Raw genomic sequence first — 18283 nt, 5'->3', positions numbered from 1 at the left:
GTAATCTGTGCTGTTAAATCCTTCAATGGCACTGCCAATACAAATTTGTTGAAATGATAGATGATAGTAAAAATATACAGGGGCCCTGGCCTCCATTTACACCAGTTAATACTTTGCGCCTACTACCACTGTCTGCTACTCAGCAGAGGAGCCCACCCCTGCACCTAGCTATGCCACCTGTTTATTTATGAAAAAAATTTGGCAGACATTTAGCCTACTTACTTATTTGGGCCTACTCACTGTGTCTGCCGCTCCATACAGTTGTCCTCCGCTGAACAAAGCAATGCCGCCTGGTTAGTCCTGTTACCATTTTTGAACTGCATTTAGCCTACTTACTTATTTGGGCCTACTCGCTGTGTCAGCCTCTCATTACAGTTGTCCTCCGCTGAACAAAGCAATGCCGCGTGGTTAGTCCTGATACCAATTGTACCAATTTTGAACTGCATTTAGCCCACTTTATTATTTGGGCCTATATCTGTGTTTCCTCCTCATCCTGCCCATTGCCCAGCCACTGCTAGATGAGTCTGCTGGTACATTGACCCAGACCACTACATTCCCCTTGCACTCTACACAGCCAGAATCTGACCCTGCTGAAAGTCAGGTTCCCCTTCCCGCATTTTATACCACCTTACACGGGGACAAAGAGGAAGGTGCAGATGAAAGTGCAGGTTCCTTCATCAGGTGGGGGGGGGGCATACTCGTTGTCGATGTCACTGGCACAGGGCCCCTCATAGTACGCAAAAGTGTCTCTGCCGGTGGGAGGCGCCACCCACCGTCAAACACACCGCCGTACTATGAGGGGCCCTGTGCCAGTGCCAATGCCAACGAGTGGGCCCCCACTGCTTGCTCAGGATCACAGCACTTGCAAAGTTGAAATACTTACCTCTCCCTGCTCCACCGCCGTAACGTATTCCGCGTTTCCTGGGCCCACGAAAAACTTGACCCAGCCCTACCCCCCACAACTTTAGCAAATGACCCCCAGTTTTCAATGCCTAACTATTATTATAAAGTAAATTAAGATTGACAAGCTTCAGTAATAAGAATTCATGTTTTTGGCATTAAAATGGGCACTGTAGGTGTTTTCCTGTCCTCCACTCACTGCCGACTTTGATTCCCCATTGACTTGCATTGGGTTTCATGTTTCAGTCGGCCCCCGACTTTACGCAATAATAGGCCGATTTCACCCGACCAGACTTTTGACAAAGTCGGGTTTCGCGAAACCCGACTCAATCCAAAAAAAGTAAAAGTCGCTCAACTCTATTGATGACCTATTCTTTGGATTAGCCACTATTATATACTCAGTAGTGGTGCACCTCCCCTGCTTCCAGGACCCCAGCGATCAGCAAAACTTTTTGTTAGGAAGCCTTAATGTTTTTGAAAAGCTATGTCCTGGAAGAGTCCTATTCAAATAAATGTTTTGGTTAATGTTCCTTAATTGCCTGCTCAAGAGCCATCAAATCAAGAGGTTTCTCTACTCAGCCAAGAGGCATTACATAGATGTGACTACGTCAACATCTTCTGGAATATGCGTTGATGACCTTTCCTTAGGACAAGCCCTTTCTGCGTGTGTAATCGTGGTGCCCCTTGCACCCCTTGCTTAAAGGACCCCTCCAAACAGCATAACCATTTTGGTAGGGGACCTTAATTATTTTTTTTCCGTAACAGGTGAAAAATCCAGAACCTTTATCCTGGAAGGAATGGTTTCATGAAGGTTCCTTCATCCAATGCAAGAAGGCATTTATCGCCCTATCCTGAGTCATCTATCGTCTTTACCATCTCTTTGTAGGACTATGTGAGGTATCATTTAGCAAAAATACCAATCAATCTATGGCTGAAGTCTTGTGCTTCTTAATCTCTAGTATAAACTTTTCTTGGTTCAAAGCACCAGTGGTACCTACTCCCGCAAGGTAAGTGCCCCATGTAGGCACTAGACGTTGGGTTGTTTATCTTTTCCCTTACGTTTCTTCTTCATTGGTTAAAGGCACCACTGGAACACACCATGAAAAGTATCTACTCCATTCGCCTCCAAGATGTTAGGCTGTCTAGGCCATGGTTCTTCTTTGACACCATGGTTGCACTCTCTTCCTTATCTGCTACCTCAAATTCTTTCTTCATTGCTTCAAGGCACCAGAGGTACACACTGCCTCCAAGTAACTACTCCATGTACCTCCTAGATGATGGGTCAACTTGGCCATGGTTCTTCTTTGACACTATTGTTGCACTCTCATGCTTATATGCTCCCTTTTGTTCCTTCTTCGTTGGTTGAAGACCCCAGTGGTACATTCATCTTATCATTCCACCCTCTTATTCTCCTTGCCTCTTCCCCCGCTTTCCCACCAGCTTAATTTATATATATATATATATATATACTGTATATATACCGTATATACTCGAGTATAAGCCGAGATTTTCAGCCCAAAAAAATGGGCTGAAAGTGCTCCTCTCGGCTTATACTCAAGTCATGGTCGGCAAGGGGGGTCGGCGGGTGAGGGGGAGCGACAACAGTCACATACTCACCTGCTCCTGGCGCTCCTGACGCGGTCCCTGCATGTCCCATGGTCTCCGGCGCTGGCATCTTCTTCCCCTGTTCAGCGGTAACATGGTACCACTCATTAAAGTAATGAATATGGACTCCACTCCCATAGGGGTGGAGCCGCATATTCATTGCTGTAATGAGCGGTACCAGTAATCGCTCAATACAGGAAGAAGGTGCAGGCGCCGGAGACCATCTGTCCAGCAGAAGCTGCCAGGGACCGCGCCGGAGCAGGTGAGTATTTCATATTCACCTTCCCTCGTTCCACCGCCGCTCCGTCTTCCACGTCCTCTGCAGTGACTGTTCAGGTCAGCGGGCGCGATGACGTATTAGTGTGCGCGCTGCCCTCTGCCTGAACAGTCAGTGCAGAGAGACGGACTCTGAGGAGCAGCGACGAGAGGTGAGTATGTCTTTTTTTTTTATTGCAGCAGCAGCATTACATGTGGCACATTGTTATATGGAGCATCTATGGGGCCATACTGAACTGTATGGAGCATTACATGTGGCACATTGTTATATGGAGCATCTATGGGGCCATAATGAACTGTATGGAGCATTACATGTGGCACATTGTTATATGGAGCATCTATGGGGCCATAATGAACTGTATGGAGCATTAGATGTGGCACATTGTTATATGGAGCATCTATGGGGCGCAATGAACTGTATGGAGCGTTACATGTGGCACATTGATATATGGAGCATCTATGGGGTCATAATGAACTGTATGGAGCATTATATGTGACACATTGTTATATGGAACATCTTATGGGGCCATAAAGAACTGTATGGAGCATTATATGTGGCACATTGTTATATGGAGCATCTATGGGGCGCAATGAACTGTATGGAGCATTATATGAGGCACATTGTTATACGGAGCATCTATGGGGCCATAATGAACTGTATGGATCATTATATGTGGCACATTGTTATATGGAGCATCTATGGGGCCATAACGAACTGTATGGAGCATTATATGTGGCACATTGTTATATGGAGCATCTATGGGGCCATAAGGAACTGTATGGATCATTATATGTGGCACATTGTTATATGGAGCATCTATGGGGCCATAATGAACTGTATGGAGCATTACATGTGGCACATTGTTTTATGGAGCATCTATGGGGCCATAATGAACTATGTGGAGCATTATATGTGGCACACTGTTATATGGAGCATCTTATGGGGCCATAATCAGCATTTGTGCAGCATTATATGGGGCATATTTTAATATGGAGTATCTTATGGGGCCCATCATAAATTTTATGGAGCATTATATGTGGCGTATTTTGTATGGAGCATCTTATGGGGCCCATCATGAACTGTATGGAGCATTATATGGGGCTCCTGATTCAATATGGATATTCAAAAACACTTAACCTACTGATGTCTCAATTAATTTTACTTTTATTGGCATCTATTTTTATTTTTGACATTTTTTACCAGTAGCTGCTGCATTTTCCACCCAAGGCTTATACTCGAGTCAATAGGTTTTCCCAGTTTTTTGTTGCAAAATTAGAGGGGTCGGCTTATATATGGTATTATACAAAAATACAACTATAGGATGTGCTGAAATGATTTCCCAGAACCCACAGGCTCAATCAATGTCAGTCCCTGACCACAAATTGAACTTTATAATGTCTGAAGGTTTTTATTATTGCTTATCTTTGAATTTTAAGCTGTTTTCTCGTTGTAAAGAGAAATAATTACAAGAATGCAAAAAAAATAAAACTATGTTAATGTAATTTATGTCTTATGAACTGTGTAGGTTTACAGCTCAACATTTTGTTCTTTGAAATATAAAAGCAAATGTGAAAAAAAGAGCATAAATATTCTATGTAGAGAGTCTTGCTAGTAGAAGAGGTGGGGCAAGAGATAACAGGTCATCAATAAGTCCTATCTAAAGAATCTATCATCCGTTTTAAAGGGCAGGATGACCCCTTTAATTCCATTCTACGGATAGGTACCGAAATAAGCATTGTTCTATTAAATTTTAGCACTTCAGTTATTTTGTGTTGTCGCATTCTGGATAATGAGTTTTTTCTGCCTCCATGGCCTTTATGGAATGAAAGATGGACCCCCTCTGTCAAACATTTTTCATGCCACAGTTACTTCCCAACTGTGGCATCTAAGAGCTTAAATTGCAAGGAATCCTAAATCCTAAAGATTGCAGCAGTAGCCTGGCACTTCCGCCTTGGTCAAAAGCACATTTTTGTCCATCAAGAAACAATAAAACACGAAACATCGCATGAAAGCGTACCGTACCCAGAATTACTGAAAAAATAAAATATGTACTTTGCTATCCCAACAGTTATATTCATGTAAGAGAAACCTCAGCTCAGTTGTTTTTATCGGTTGGTGCAACTTGGAGCAGGAGCTGAAGATGTCGCGTGACCCAATGGAACCAACCCGGAGACCATTTATAGCGGACAATTGGAATATAAATGATAATTCCACTGAGGATAAAGAGGACAACATAGAGATATTCCAGCTGAGGGCTGCCAATAATTGGGGCCACCACCAGGTACACAGAGGCGATGAGGACTATCACTGGAATGATGATTGGAACCTGGAAGATTAGAAGAGTATAATGGTTAGTGCACGAACTAATGACAACAGTCGGTGCCGATAATCGGCAAAATGAAATTATTGTAGGCGAGTGCTCCAAAAAGTTTATTGAAAGTCTGGGTAATCTAAAGTCGGGCTGAACCCACTGATATTGACGGGTTTGACCGGTGCTATAATGTGTAGGGGGCGCCAGCCATCTGATAGTCGTGGGAGATGTTGATGCGGCTTATCTGATATCGGACTGACGATTGCTTTGCTGTCCCAGAAATAAGCCGCCGGCAGAGATGTCTGTTGGCGTTCTCATAGGGAACACAGGAGCGCAATTGTGTGTATGGGGAGAGATGGCTGTCGGCCAAACAAATGGATGAAGCATCATTCTTCCGACAGCCATCAAATGTATATGGCTGACAAAAATCTATCAAAGATCTCAATGCTGTAAAATGAGAGCGACCCGGATCATTCTCAAAGTATAAGGCTATGTTCACACTTGAAGACTCCGCCTGACAGTTAAAAACGTATCCACAAAATCTGGAATCAGACGTGCCCTCTGACTTACCCATTTACTTTGATGAGGCAAATGGAGTGCAAAGATAAGTATCTTACCTGTTTATTTATATATACTGTTTAACTGACCCTTAAAATAAGGGGTGAGACCCTTAACCCTTAAACCAGTGATAAAAAGTGAAAAAAAAAATGTAATATGCAAATATTAAATGCAGTACAATAAACAGAGATAAAAAAAACCAGGGTGATGACATAGCATTTGGGAGCAGCGTGACACGTGGGGTCTGTTTCTGCATTTTCTGACCCTCCTTAACCCCTTGGAAGTAGGTATACGATTATTTATTTATTATTTTTGGTACTTTGATATGTGCATAGTATTTTTTTTATCTCAATTTATTGTACTGCATTTAATATTTATATATTATCATGTTTCCACTCTGTCCCTGCTTTACTATCGAGCTATTTGGTATCATTAGTAATCTTGACATTTGAGGTTTTATAGTTGAGGATCTTAACCTTTATTGTATGAGTCGGCTGTAAAGATTTAAGGCTACGTTCACATTTGCGTTGTTGGGCGCAGCGTCGTCGACGCATACCGACGCATGCGTCATGCGCCCCTATCTTTAACATGGGGGGCGCATGGACATGCGCCGGTATGCGTTGTACTGCGTTTTACGACGCATGCGTCATATAGACGCACAAGACAGGGCGCAGGGGACGCTACTTGTAGCGTTTTCCCTGCGCCGAAAGTCCCGATCTGTAGGATCTTATGACAACGCATGTGTCGCAAAACGCTGCGTTGTGTACATGCGTTGTTGGTTGCGTCACGTCTCCGACGCTGCGCCCAACAACGCAAATGTGAACGTAGCCTTAAAGAGGACCGTTCACCATTTTTAGCTTAAGTTGGCCACATCATGGAATATTGGCTGCAGAGCTGAATAAAATGTTATTTTATATTTTAATTTCTCATCTGTATTGTGGAAATATTAGCTTGTAAAATTGAGGGTATAATATTAAGTATGATAAGTAGTGATGAGCGAGTGTACTCGTTGCTCGGGTTTTCCCAAGCATGCTCGGGTGGTCTCCGAGTATTTGTTAGTGTTCGGAGACTTAGTTTTCCTTGCCACAGCTGAATGATTTACAGCTACTAGCCAGCCTGAGTACATGTGGAGTTGCCTGGTTGCTAGGGAATCCCCACATGTAATCAAGCTGTCTAATAGCTGTAAATTATGCAGCTGCAGCAAGGAAAACTAAATCTCCGAGCAGTCATAAATACCCGGAGACCTCCCGAGCAACGAGTACACTCGCGCATCATTAATGATAAGACCAAGGTGGCAAAATAAGTCACACCGACTAAAAACACTTAAAAACCATATAAACAAATACCCTGTGTGGTTAAAGAAGGCAACTCGTATAACTGACCCGTAAAATAAGGGGTAAGACCCTTAACTACATAATCACAAAAGTTAATAAAGGGCACCAAAAACATGCCTACTGTGTTTATGGTCATGCACTTTTATTTATCTATATGATCTATTATGTTAGTGTTAACCAGTGTCTTCTTTTGTATCATGTACACAGATATCTCTTGTAAAAGGCATTGCAAGGCAGAAACGTCGAATGAATATTATCCGTTTTTCTTTTGGATGGACTTTATTCCATTTTCTGGGTCTTTTTGATTGAAATATCCTTTATGAATCATATTCTTTGTGTTTATCTGTTAATATTACTTAGGTGTTAGTCAATGATCTCAAACAGTACAAAAGAGCAAAAAACCATACAACAGTACAATTATAATAACGGGGAAAGTCTCTCGCAAATTATACTATTGTTCTTTATACAAGTGTGTTAACCCCGTTCCTGGGAGCTACCACGTTAGCTCTTCCTGCAATAATGGCTCTAGTTGAGGTCACCGGGTTTTCCCTCTAGGCCGCAAGTCCTCCTTACAAAGTCTATCAAAGAGCGTCGAGCCACCTGTGCACCAACAGGCCCCCACACCATCTGTTGTCCTAACCCAGGCCAACCCCTGTACCATACGCTACGGCTGGAAATGATGGCCCTGCTCACTCGTGCCGTCCTTCTGTAACCGCAGGCATTCTCCTCTGGTCAACGTCTCCTCATGGATCTTCGGAGCTTGACCGTCGACAGGCGTCTCTTAAGCCTGGGGCAGAGAGAACTGGATCCACGGGGACTTGACCGGCGTGGAGCGAAGGTTCTGGTCTTGACTGGCGCAGTCTGGACTCTGGATCTTGAACAGCGTAGGTTGGGTCTCTGGATCTTGACCGGCATAATTGAGTCTCTGGGTCTCACCAGGCGTTGTCTGGGCCTTGTCATGGCACTTTCCGCTGCAGCCTGTTTGTGTGTGCTTTTAAGTTTTTTAATCTACCTTATTTTGTATTTTTAATCAAATTTGCTACATATATTTTTTAGTATATTGGTGGGTGCGTGCAGGTTTCTTTGCATGTGAATACTGTTCTTTTGTATAGTACATATAGTTTTCGGTACATGCATTGATGACACCCTACGTTTGACAGTTGATAAATTCTCTAACAGTATAACTTCACTTGGTTCTGGAAGGTCTTTGTTTTAAGCATGAAGGTACAATAGCAGCATCTCAAAATTTTATAAGATCGTGTCATGTCGGACGCTATTCACACTAGGGCGTCCGACAGACAGCGGTAATTCCACATTCGTCCACTATACGCTCAGTGGCGCCGGCTAGATTTTATCCAGGTTGTCCGGGGTTAATCTAGCTGGTAATCTGGTTGGAGGCTGGGTCATGCCCGTGGCCTTTAAATAGTCATTCTGGACTTTGGGCGTCGCCGATTATAGCTTGTGTCTTGTGCCTGGTGATCTCGGTCTGGAGTGGTGGTCTAGGAGAAGAAATATTGTATCTGGTGGTGTATTATCCTTTGTCATATTTCTCCTTCCTATATTTGTATTTTGCCCTGTGCACATTTTAGTGTTTTCCTGTGTGTCTGCGGCGTGGTGCGTTTTTAGTTTTCCCTGTCTGTGCTTTCTGTAGGGGTTGTTGTGTGGTCTAATCACTGGGTGGTGGCTGGAGGTTTCAGCATAGGGCTGAAACAGGAGTCAGGGTCAGGCCTGGCGGCCCAGACAAGCGCACCATCAGTGTAAATTCGGGGAGAGGGACAGACAGGGTTTTCCCTAGTCTGAAGGATATCGCAGGGGCCCGGGTAATCAGCTGTAGTCTACCCATTACCCCCATGACAGATCGCTTCAATGGATGGCTTCAAGATGATTTTTATGTCAAACAGACATCATGCAAGGTTATAAAAGCCTCAGCCCACCATCTTCAGATATCATTATGCTAACACCCCTGAAGATGCTGCAGAGTACAGTGAAACATGTTAGGGGGGAGATCTGTGATAAGATTCTTTTAATCGGCTGTTCAACAGGGAAGTTGGTGTTTCTTTTTCCGAAAAATGGCTAAGAACCAATATTTGACGGGCCATATGTGACACTAGGTTTCTGAATCTTGATCCACTGTCAACTGTGGCTAATATCTTCCTAAGATAGTGTGGATTTTTGTAGAATGGGTGTCAAAGGGTACAATGCACCTGATTACTTTTTTTGCATCCTGTTAAGATCTATTATCCAGAAGGAGATCTTCATGTCATGCTGATGTCAGGCAAGGTTTTATTTATAACCATCAATACAGTGTTTTCACAAGTCAGTACAATGATACCCCTGAAGACGCTGCAGAGTACAGCGAAACATGGTGAGAGGATAGGTGCATCTGTGACTGTTTTTTTAATATGTTCAGGAGTTACATCTTTCTAATATAAAAAAATTGCTGCAACAATTCAATGGTTGTTAACTGTAATGCTGATGCTGACATTTTTATGACCAACCTTGCTACGTTTTTAATCCAAAGACACTATCAATAAAAGTGAAGTTTTACTGATTTTAGTTTACATCATGTGGAAAAGCTTGTGAAAGGGTCGATATTGACTTTTATGACTGCTACTTTCAATAGGTGGCATTCAATTTCCCAGAGGAGCATGATATGGCCTTTAAGTCTCCTCACATTGGAATGGCACTCTCCACAAGTAGAGACTTTAACCTTTAGATTATCGTCAGAGGTTTTTCATCCAGACAAATCAGATCTCTTGCTTTGCACTGATGATGAGCAAACACCTTGAAGCACGTGTCAGAAAATGGAGTTTCTGGTTTGTCTTCTTATCCTAAGTCGTGTGGCAAGACTCGTTAAAGGGACAGTACTGATTTTTAGGATTGCTACATGCAATAGGTGGCACATTAATTCAAGTCCTCTTTCTCTTTGAAGAGGCAATATAGAAATGAATAAGAAATATAAAGATTGTATTACTTGCCTTATATGGTCTGGGGATGTCCGGCTTTTTAATCTTAATGTATATGAGGCCAGAAATTGTAATACCGTAGAACAGCCAGGCTGTGAAACTGACATCAAGCAATACATTACAGGTGTCATAAATAATATGGAAATATCACTAGGCAACATATACAATTGTGCTCTAAAGTTTACATACCCCAACAGAATTTTTGCTTTCTTGGCCTTTTTTTCAGAGAATATGAATGATATCACCAAAACCTTTTCTCCACTCATGGTTAGTGGTTGGGTGAAGCTATTTATTGTCAAAGTTCTGGAGTGGCCATCTCAGTCTCCTGACCTCAATATCATTGAGCCACTCTGGGGAGACCTCAAGCACACAGTTCATGCTCGACAGCCCAGGAATTTACATGAACTGGAGGCTTTTTGCCAAGAAGAGTGGGCAGCTTTACCATCTGAGAAAATAAAGAACCTCATCCACAACTACCACAAAAGACTTCAAGCTGTCATTGATGTGAGAGGGGGCAATACACGGTATTAAGAAATGGGGTATATGAACTTTTGATCAGGCTCATTTGGATGTTTTGGGTTGTCATTATGATTTAAAAAGAGAAAACACAGTAGTTTGACAATAAATGGCTTCACCCAACCACTAACAATGAGTGGAAAAATGTTTTAGTGTTATCATTTATATTCGTTGAAAAAAGGCCAAGAAAGCAAAAATTCTGCTGGGGTATGTAAACTTCTGAGCACAACTTTATCTCTCTGTAAAGTCGTATCAATGTGCGATCTGTGTCGGTACATGGGACTGCAGGTAATTCTGCTTTACTAGGTATAGTAATACAGTCACATGAGAAACACTGAGGCTAGGCTCACATGTTGCTTGTGTGCAGCACATCTATGCCGTTATTCCGTACCAATAAGTAGATGAGTTTTTAACATTTCAAAACTTTTAAATCCGCAGCATGTCAACTGCTCTTTATTCTTAGGCCACTTTCACCTGTTCAGTATTTGGTCAGTATTTTAAATCAGTATTTCTAAGCCAAAACCAGGATTGGAATAATCAGAGGAAAAATATAATAGAAACATATGCACCACTTCTGTATTTATCACCCACTCCTGGTTTTGGCTTACAAATACTGATGTAAAATACTGACCAAATACTGAATGTGTCAACGTGGGTTTAGGATAGGCCTTCAATATTTCACTAGTGTGGGACTGACACCCAGTACCCCCAACAATCGGTGGTAACGGCCTGAAGTTCTTGGATACTTTCAGAACAAGGCAGCTTTGCCATTTCTGTAGTGGCCGCTGCCAGTTACTGCAGATCTTTAGGGGTTGGATCTGCAGTACCCAGCCGTGGCCACTATAGTTTTGATGGAGCTTCTGTGAGAACTTCCGCCCACCGCCTGTGCCGGTAACAGCCGATTGGTGGCGGCTGCTCCCTCACTGATCACATATTGATGACCTATCCTAAGAATATGTCATCAATAAATAAAAAGTAGTGGCCTAACTAGGTAAGCCCTGTTACATCTGTATATATAATAGGTAAATAGACCTACCTGAAAAAGTTTACAATGCTACTGAAATCCCCAGGAATTATCATAATTAATGAGATGGCTGATGTGAAGATGAGAGCAGGGGATGGGGTTAAGCGGTTGACATGGGCCATGGAGAGAACGTCTGGCTGTGAAAAAACAAAATCAAATGCTTAATGCTAATTTTGGCGTAAAGAGAAGAAGGTTTCCAAACTATAAGGAGAATAATATCGGGCAGATAAATGTCAATGTAGACATCACAATTTCAATAGAGAACACAGAGGTGATTCTTCTACTGATCGGTCCAGTGTTTGGCTGGTGGCCAGCCGAAGCCCCACATTCTAGTGATCCTTTGCTCTGCTGCAGACAGTTGTCTTACAGCCATACACAGGAAAGTTTGGAGAAGGATGAGGATGTAAACGATCTCATGAGACAACCATTATTCAGTGTTCTTTTATTAGGAGTCATAAAACGTGCCAAATAGTAAGACTTTGGTGCTTTATATTTACAGGCAATAGCTGCTGAGCACTGACTATAGGGGTGCGGTTTTGACAACCTCAGCTGCCCATCTGATATGGGCAGCAGTAGTTGTTCTCCTGGTGATCATAAACAGTTATAAGACTAAAATCTTTAGAAAATAAGCATTTTAGAGGCAGGCACCATTTTCTAAAATAAGCAAACACATGGGAAAACTTAGACATTGGTTGATTACCAGATGTCCTTCTCTGGCAGCCACGTAGCACACCCGTCCTCCACTGAAGAAAGTACCATTCGCAGACCCGAAAGTAGAAAGTGCAACACCCAAGCTGATGATCCACGTCCACGTCCCTAGTACCTTCAAGCTGCAGTAAATAGAATATAAAAAGGTAGAAAAGTCTGAAAAATAACATAAAATAGAGAAATCAGATGTAAGCTCAGGAAATCTACCCATAAGGTAAGATAGGCTGCTGTCAGATCTTGTACATGAATTGAAGGGTCCTCATAGCAAAAAACAAAATGGGGTCTCTTCTGGAACTTGTTATCATTAGCATATCATTAAAGGGTGACTACGAGAGCTGAGCAAAAAGATTTGCAGGACTCCGTTTTATTATCCATGTCGGTAGTTTGTTGCAGCTGTGTCAGGGTCTTGTGAACTGCCTTTCCTGACACATACGGGGCGCCTCTTCTGTTTACTGGTCAAGAAAATGTACAAGGGTTCTGAAAATCTTTTTGCTCAACTCTATTCCCAATACTTCAAGCTATCACCTATGCACAGGAGAATAACTTGCAGATAGGTGGGACCCCAAACTGATGCCTATAATGGTTCTCTGAAATGCCCCCCTCAAGGTGGTCCTGTGATCCCAGGGCTTGGACCCTTACCAAGCAGCAGGTTGTCACCTTTTGGTGGAAAGCTTATAACTTGCTCTGTTGGCAATAACCATTTAAAGTGGTTGTCCAGACTTGAGGTTAGTGACTACAGACTTGTGAATCTGCACAGCGTGCACAGTGTGCCCTGTTAGGATTCTAAGGTACCAGCGCAGTCATGTGACCGCAGGTATGTAATTTGCATACTTCTGCCATATTCCGACTATACATCTGGCTTTGCTCAATTCATAATACTAAGTGAGGCTGCTCATGTCTAGCCGGCCTGTGAATGAATGTAGGTAAATTACATATCTACAGTCACGAGACCATCAGCTCCCAGCACCGGGAATCTTATAAGCAGCGAATTGCGCGCTGTAAGGATTCACAAGTCTGCAGTCACAAAGACTGCAGACTTGAACAACAAAGTCTGGACAACCCCTTTAATGTCACCTTTGAGTTCCATCAACCACTTAATGGTACCGAGAGTGTTTTCACATGGTCTTAAAACCGCTTGGTGGCTCGTGAGACACAGAAATTAGGGAGATAACAAGAAACGCATGAGGGTGAGGCAAAGGATAATCTACATGACAACAGATAGAAATCACGATTGACTCACCCCCAACTGATAGCGACAGCGTCTGATGTAAGTAATTCCTGTGGAGTCATGGCTGCAAAATAGCTGACGTTAACCAGAAGGTAAATGGATGTGACAAGTGGGATTGCAATCATCACAGCGCGAGGGAGGTTCACCTAAAATATTTATAGAAAGTCACAAAGCATACAAACTATGAAGAAGCCAAGGTAGCTGTCCTATGACTCAATGTCCAACGCTTTAACGATTCTTGCAATATGTGGGGGAAGTATGATTGTGCAAATTTTTGAAATTATCCCTTATCTATTCCAATCTTTTGGGGTCCAGCCATGGGGACCCCACTGATCCCTTTTCAGGCATCTGAAGAGCCCAGTCTGAATGGAGCAGATGACGAGCATGTGCTTTACTCTGCTTTTTCCGGCAGTGCCATAAAGTCTGAATGGAGTGGGGGTGCACGTGCTCAAACTCTGCACTATTTAGTCTGGGCTCTATGTTCTCAGATTCAGTGGTGGTCTCAGTTGTCGGACCCCAACTGATCATGAAGTTGTCTCCTTTTCCTATGGATAGGGTATAATTTCAAAACCCTTTAAAGACTCCAGATGAGCATGGAGTCTTATTGGCAATGCTTCATCGTTAAAGGGTTAAATTGTTAATTTACATATTTTTCTCCCATGGATCATTGCCGATTAGACTCCATACTGAGCAGGTCTCTTTAAGGGGAACCAGAACTCCAGTTCTAAAGCCTGACTCTTAGCCTCCTCTGTCACTCCCTTAGGCTTTAAATGAATAGTCCCATGAGTGCTCCATACAATGTCCTCAAAGGTACATAATAGTAAGGAAACTATGTTTATGCAAGTACCATAGTGAAGCACGCCCAATAGGAGAACATTTGTGCTTTAGCAAATGAAGGTCACACAGGATTGTCTCCACATATTACATGGTTGCCCATTCATTTGAATATATGCCCTGCAATAATACTTTTCTCTGATAGTAGCAGTTCTGGGAGAAACAATGCACAATGGGAAATTAAGGAAAAGAAGTTCCTACACCTATAGGGCTGGTTTAGTGCTGAATGCTGATAAAGAAGAATCGCCAGCCCAAACAGAATGAATGGCAAGTTACAGAGTATGAGAATCAGGACAGTTCCTGGACATACTAGACTAATATGGTCACCTAGCAGTTTCATCTTCTTTTGGACGATGAGGGCAGCAGGACAATGCTTCTTTATGGGTTTTGTGGCAAAGGACAGGCACTTGTTAAAAATCACTACCAACCTCAGGGTTCTTCAGTTCCTCTGTCATATAATTCAGATTATTCCATCCATCGTAGGACCAAAGTCCTTGATAAAATGCAACCCCAACAGGACCAAAACCAGTGGCTGTGTTCTCAAAGGCGTTCTGTAATACCTGAGTGTTCCCCTTGGCCAAAAGGACTGCACCACCCACAATTATTACCAATAGGACTACCAGCTTAGCAGCTGTGAAGAAGTTCATGATGGACATGGAAAGTCTGACGTTCAGACAATTGATAATCCCCAGCACAAGGATGCAGGCGGCTGCTGTGCACTTGATGATGACTTGTGGAGAAGGACAGTCTGGGAAGAAAGCCGCCACAACGTATTCTGCAAAACTTAGAGTGACCCCAGCTATGCCAGCCGGCCTTACCACAATGACCGAGGTGTACGCCAGGAGGAAGGCAGGTAAAGAGCCAACATTCCTTAAAATATATATGTATTCTCCTCCAGATTCCTTAATGACAGTTCCAAGCTCGGCATAGGATAGAGCTCCGAGCATAGCCAGCAGACCACAAGCTGCCCAAATTAAGAGACTAGCCCCAGGGCTACCCATGTGATACAGCACCCACTGAGGAGACATGAAGATCCCAGAACCAATCATGGTGCCAGCAATCATCGATACGGCACTTATCAGTCCCAGCTCACGTTTCAGATGGATCTTGCCAGTTTCGGACAGCGAGGAGATCTCCCCTGTCCCCATTTTGTCTGCAGAGTCCTCCGATCAGATGTCTCTGAAAGAGAGATTGCACTGAGTTCTGACAGCGCCACATTGGCAATTAACACCGAAGTTAATTATTAAAGTGACACGTACAAAGAACATAGCAACTTTTATACCATCAGAGTTAATGATTTATTAAAAAAGTGCCGTTAAATCATATATTATGGTAAAGATGGGGGGAGACCGGACATAGGGATGAGACAGAAAGCTGCACCATGGTATCCAAATCAGTCAATTTTCTCATTTCAGGCAGCAGGAACTTCAGGATTTGCAGATGATGCCAGGTGACTGTGGGCATAGTTTGCTAAGACTTAGGGTTCATGCACATGGTAGAGCCCAGTTCATGGAGATTTTCTGACTTTATGTCACTGGCATGCCACAGGTTGTCCGCTGCCCTCGTAACTCACCTGTCAGCCTTGCCACCGTTATTTTTCTCTTTTGGTTTCCGGAGCTGGCAGCCTCAATACTTCCTGTGTGTCAGGGTCAAGTTACTTTGGACCTTAGCCATGATGCCAGTGTGTTAGCTGGTTGTGCAAAGCCTCAGGTTGTCAAATCTGAAAAGGTTTTGTAAATATTCAAACCCTCCTTTGTTGATGTCGTACGTGTGCCAAACAACGCCTGGTAGAAGAACACATTGCATCTGCAAGCATGATCTGGCGTTTGTGCAATTTGAGCAATTTTTCCAGTAACATGTCACATGAAATTTGCATACAACCATATTTTACCTGGAAGGAATTATAAAATATATCAAAACAGGCTCCATTGTTATGGGCACGGGCTTTGTCCCAGGACAGAAAAGCCTGTTGCTTGGTTCCACTTATGTTATACCTAGGCTGGTTCTCCTGTCCTTACCTCGTTGGCTCGCACAGGTTCTCTTTGTCTAATAGAAAAAAAAGATGGGACCAACGGTGGCCAAACCTTTCCTCTCTACTGACCCATAGTAGTTGTTGGTCTCCCTCTTTAGTACTGTAAAGCAGGAACAGGGCCAAGGACTTTACACCCCACTGTGGCTAGATGGGTCTTGGCTTCTCTGCTCAATGTTTCTTAAAAAAAACCTTGAATTTATTTTTAGCTTCTTCCAGTATGGAGAAATAACTCTTGCAAATGTTACAATCGAACCAACAACTTCCAATTTGCAGATCAGTACAGCCTTTCCTTCTGTGGCTTATAGTTTGCAGACTTGGGCTACTGCCTGTGTTCTTCTGCCACACACCACCTGTACTCTTCTATCACACACCACCTGTACTCTTCTGTCACACACTTCCTGTACTCTTCTGTCACACACTTCCTGTACTCTTCTCTCACACACCACCTGTACTCTTCTTCTGTTACACACCACCTGTACTCTTCTATCACACACCACCTGTACTCTTCTGTCACACACCACCTGTATTCTTCTATCACACACCACCTGTACTCTTCTTCTGCCACACACCACCTGTACTCTTCTGTCACACACCACCTGTACTCTTCTGTCACACACCACCTGTACTCTTCTATCACACACCACCTGCACTCTTCTGTCACACACCACCTGTACTCTTCTTCTGCCACACACCACCTGTACTCTTCTGTCACACACCACCTGTTCTCTTCTGTCACACACCACCTGTACTCTTCTGTCACACGCTACCTGTACTCTTCTTCTGTCACACACTACCTGTACTCTTCTGTCACACAATTCCTGTACTCTTCTATCACACGCCACCTGTACTCTTCTGTCACACACCACCTGTTCTCTTCTGTCACACACCACCTGTTCTCTTCTGTCACACACCACCTGTACTCTTCTGTCACACACCCCCTGTACTCTTCTGTCACACACCACCTGTTCTCTTCTGTCACACACCACCTGTACTCATCTGTCACACACTACCTGTACTCTTCTTCTGTCACACACTACCTGTACTCTTCTGTCACACACCACCTGTACTCTTCTTCTGTCACACACTACCTGTACTCTTCTGTCACACAATTCCTGTACTCTTCTGTCACACACCACCTGTACGCTTCTGTCACACACCACCTGTACTCTTCTGTCACACACCCCCTGTACTCTTCTGTCACACACCACCTGTTCTCTTCTGTCACACACCACCTGTACTCATCTGTCACACACTACCTGTACTCTTCTTCTGTCACACACTACCTGTACTCTTCTGTCACACACCACCTGTACTCTTCTGTCACACAATTCCTGTACTCTTCTATCACACACCACCTGTACTCTTCTGTCACACAATTCCTGTACTGTTCTGTCACACACCACCTGTACTCTTCTGTCACACACCACCTGTACTCTTCTCTCACACACCCCCTGTACTCTTCTCTCACACACCCCCTGTACTCTTCTGTCACACACCACCTGTACTCTTCTGTCACACACCACCTGTACTCTTCTTCTGCCACACACCACCTGTACTCTTCTGTCACACAATTCCTGTACTCTTCTTCTGTCACACACCACCTGTACTCTTCTTCTGTTACACACTACCTGTACTCTTCTGTCACACAATTCCTGTACTCTTCTATCACACACCACCTGTACTCTTCTGTCACACAATTCCTGTACTGTTCTGTCACACACCACCTGTACTCTTCTGTCACACACCACCTGTACTCTTCTCTCACACACCCCCTGTACTCTTCTCTCACACACCCCCTGTACTCTTCTGTCACACACCACCTGTACTCTTCTGTCACACACCACCTGTACTCTTCTTCTGCCACACACCACCTGTACTCTTCTGTCACACACCACCTGTACTCTTCTTCTGTTACACACCACCTGTACTCTTCTGTCACACACCACCTGTACGCTTCTGTCACACACTACCTGTACTCTTCTGTCACACA

At 43.5% G+C, this 18283-nt stretch overlaps 1 protein-coding gene across 2 annotated transcripts; it reads right to left on the bottom strand.

Moving 5' to 3' along the window:
- Positions 1 to 3929: 3929 nt before the first annotated feature.
- LOC143808626 (b(0,+)-type amino acid transporter 1-like) lies at positions 3930 to 15906 on the bottom strand. 2 transcript variants are annotated; one of them, XM_077291483.1, is made up of 7 exons: positions 15835 to 15906; positions 14690 to 15440; positions 13440 to 13573; positions 12192 to 12321; positions 11504 to 11628; positions 9964 to 10051; positions 3930 to 5108 (listed from the first exon to the last, which is right to left on the bottom strand). In XM_077291483.1, exons 2-7 carry the CDS (start codon positions 15407 to 15409, stop codon positions 4878 to 4880), a joined length of 1428 nt encoding a protein of 475 aa, XP_077147598.1. In that variant the 5' UTR covers positions 15410 to 15440; positions 15835 to 15906; the 3' UTR covers positions 3930 to 4877. The 2 variants fall into 2 exon arrangements, with proteins under 2 accessions (XP_077147598.1, XP_077147599.1); XM_077291484.1 differs by lacking the exon at positions 15835 to 15906 and having other exon boundaries at positions 3955 to 5108; positions 14690 to 15464.
- Positions 15907 to 18283: the final 2377 nt, after the last annotated feature.

The sequence above is a fragment of the Ranitomeya variabilis genome, chromosome 2 (assembly GCF_051348905.1).
Source record: "Ranitomeya variabilis isolate aRanVar5 chromosome 2, aRanVar5.hap1, whole genome shotgun sequence".
Taxonomy (NCBI): domain Eukaryota; kingdom Metazoa; phylum Chordata; class Amphibia; order Anura; family Dendrobatidae; genus Ranitomeya; species Ranitomeya variabilis.
The sequence above is the reverse complement of the archived record's forward strand: the minus strand, read 5'-3'. Positions and strand labels throughout refer to the sequence as shown.

What these genes read in the sequence shown, in the direction of transcription:
- LOC143808626 (XM_077291483.1), bottom strand. Translation starts at nt 15,409, where the DNA reads ATGGGGACAGGGGAGATCTCCTCGCTGTCCGAAACTGGCAAGATCCAT. An exon ending in GCTGTCGCTATCAGTTGGGG is followed by an intron (nt 12,322 to 13,439) that starts GTGAGTCAATCG and finishes TATTTACTGCAG; the next exon opens with CTTGAAGGTACTAGGGACGT. An exon ending in CTGCCAGAGAAGGACATCTG is followed by an intron (nt 11,629 to 12,191) that starts GTAATCAACCAA and finishes GTTTTTTCACAG; the next exon opens with CCAGACGTTCTCTCCATGGC.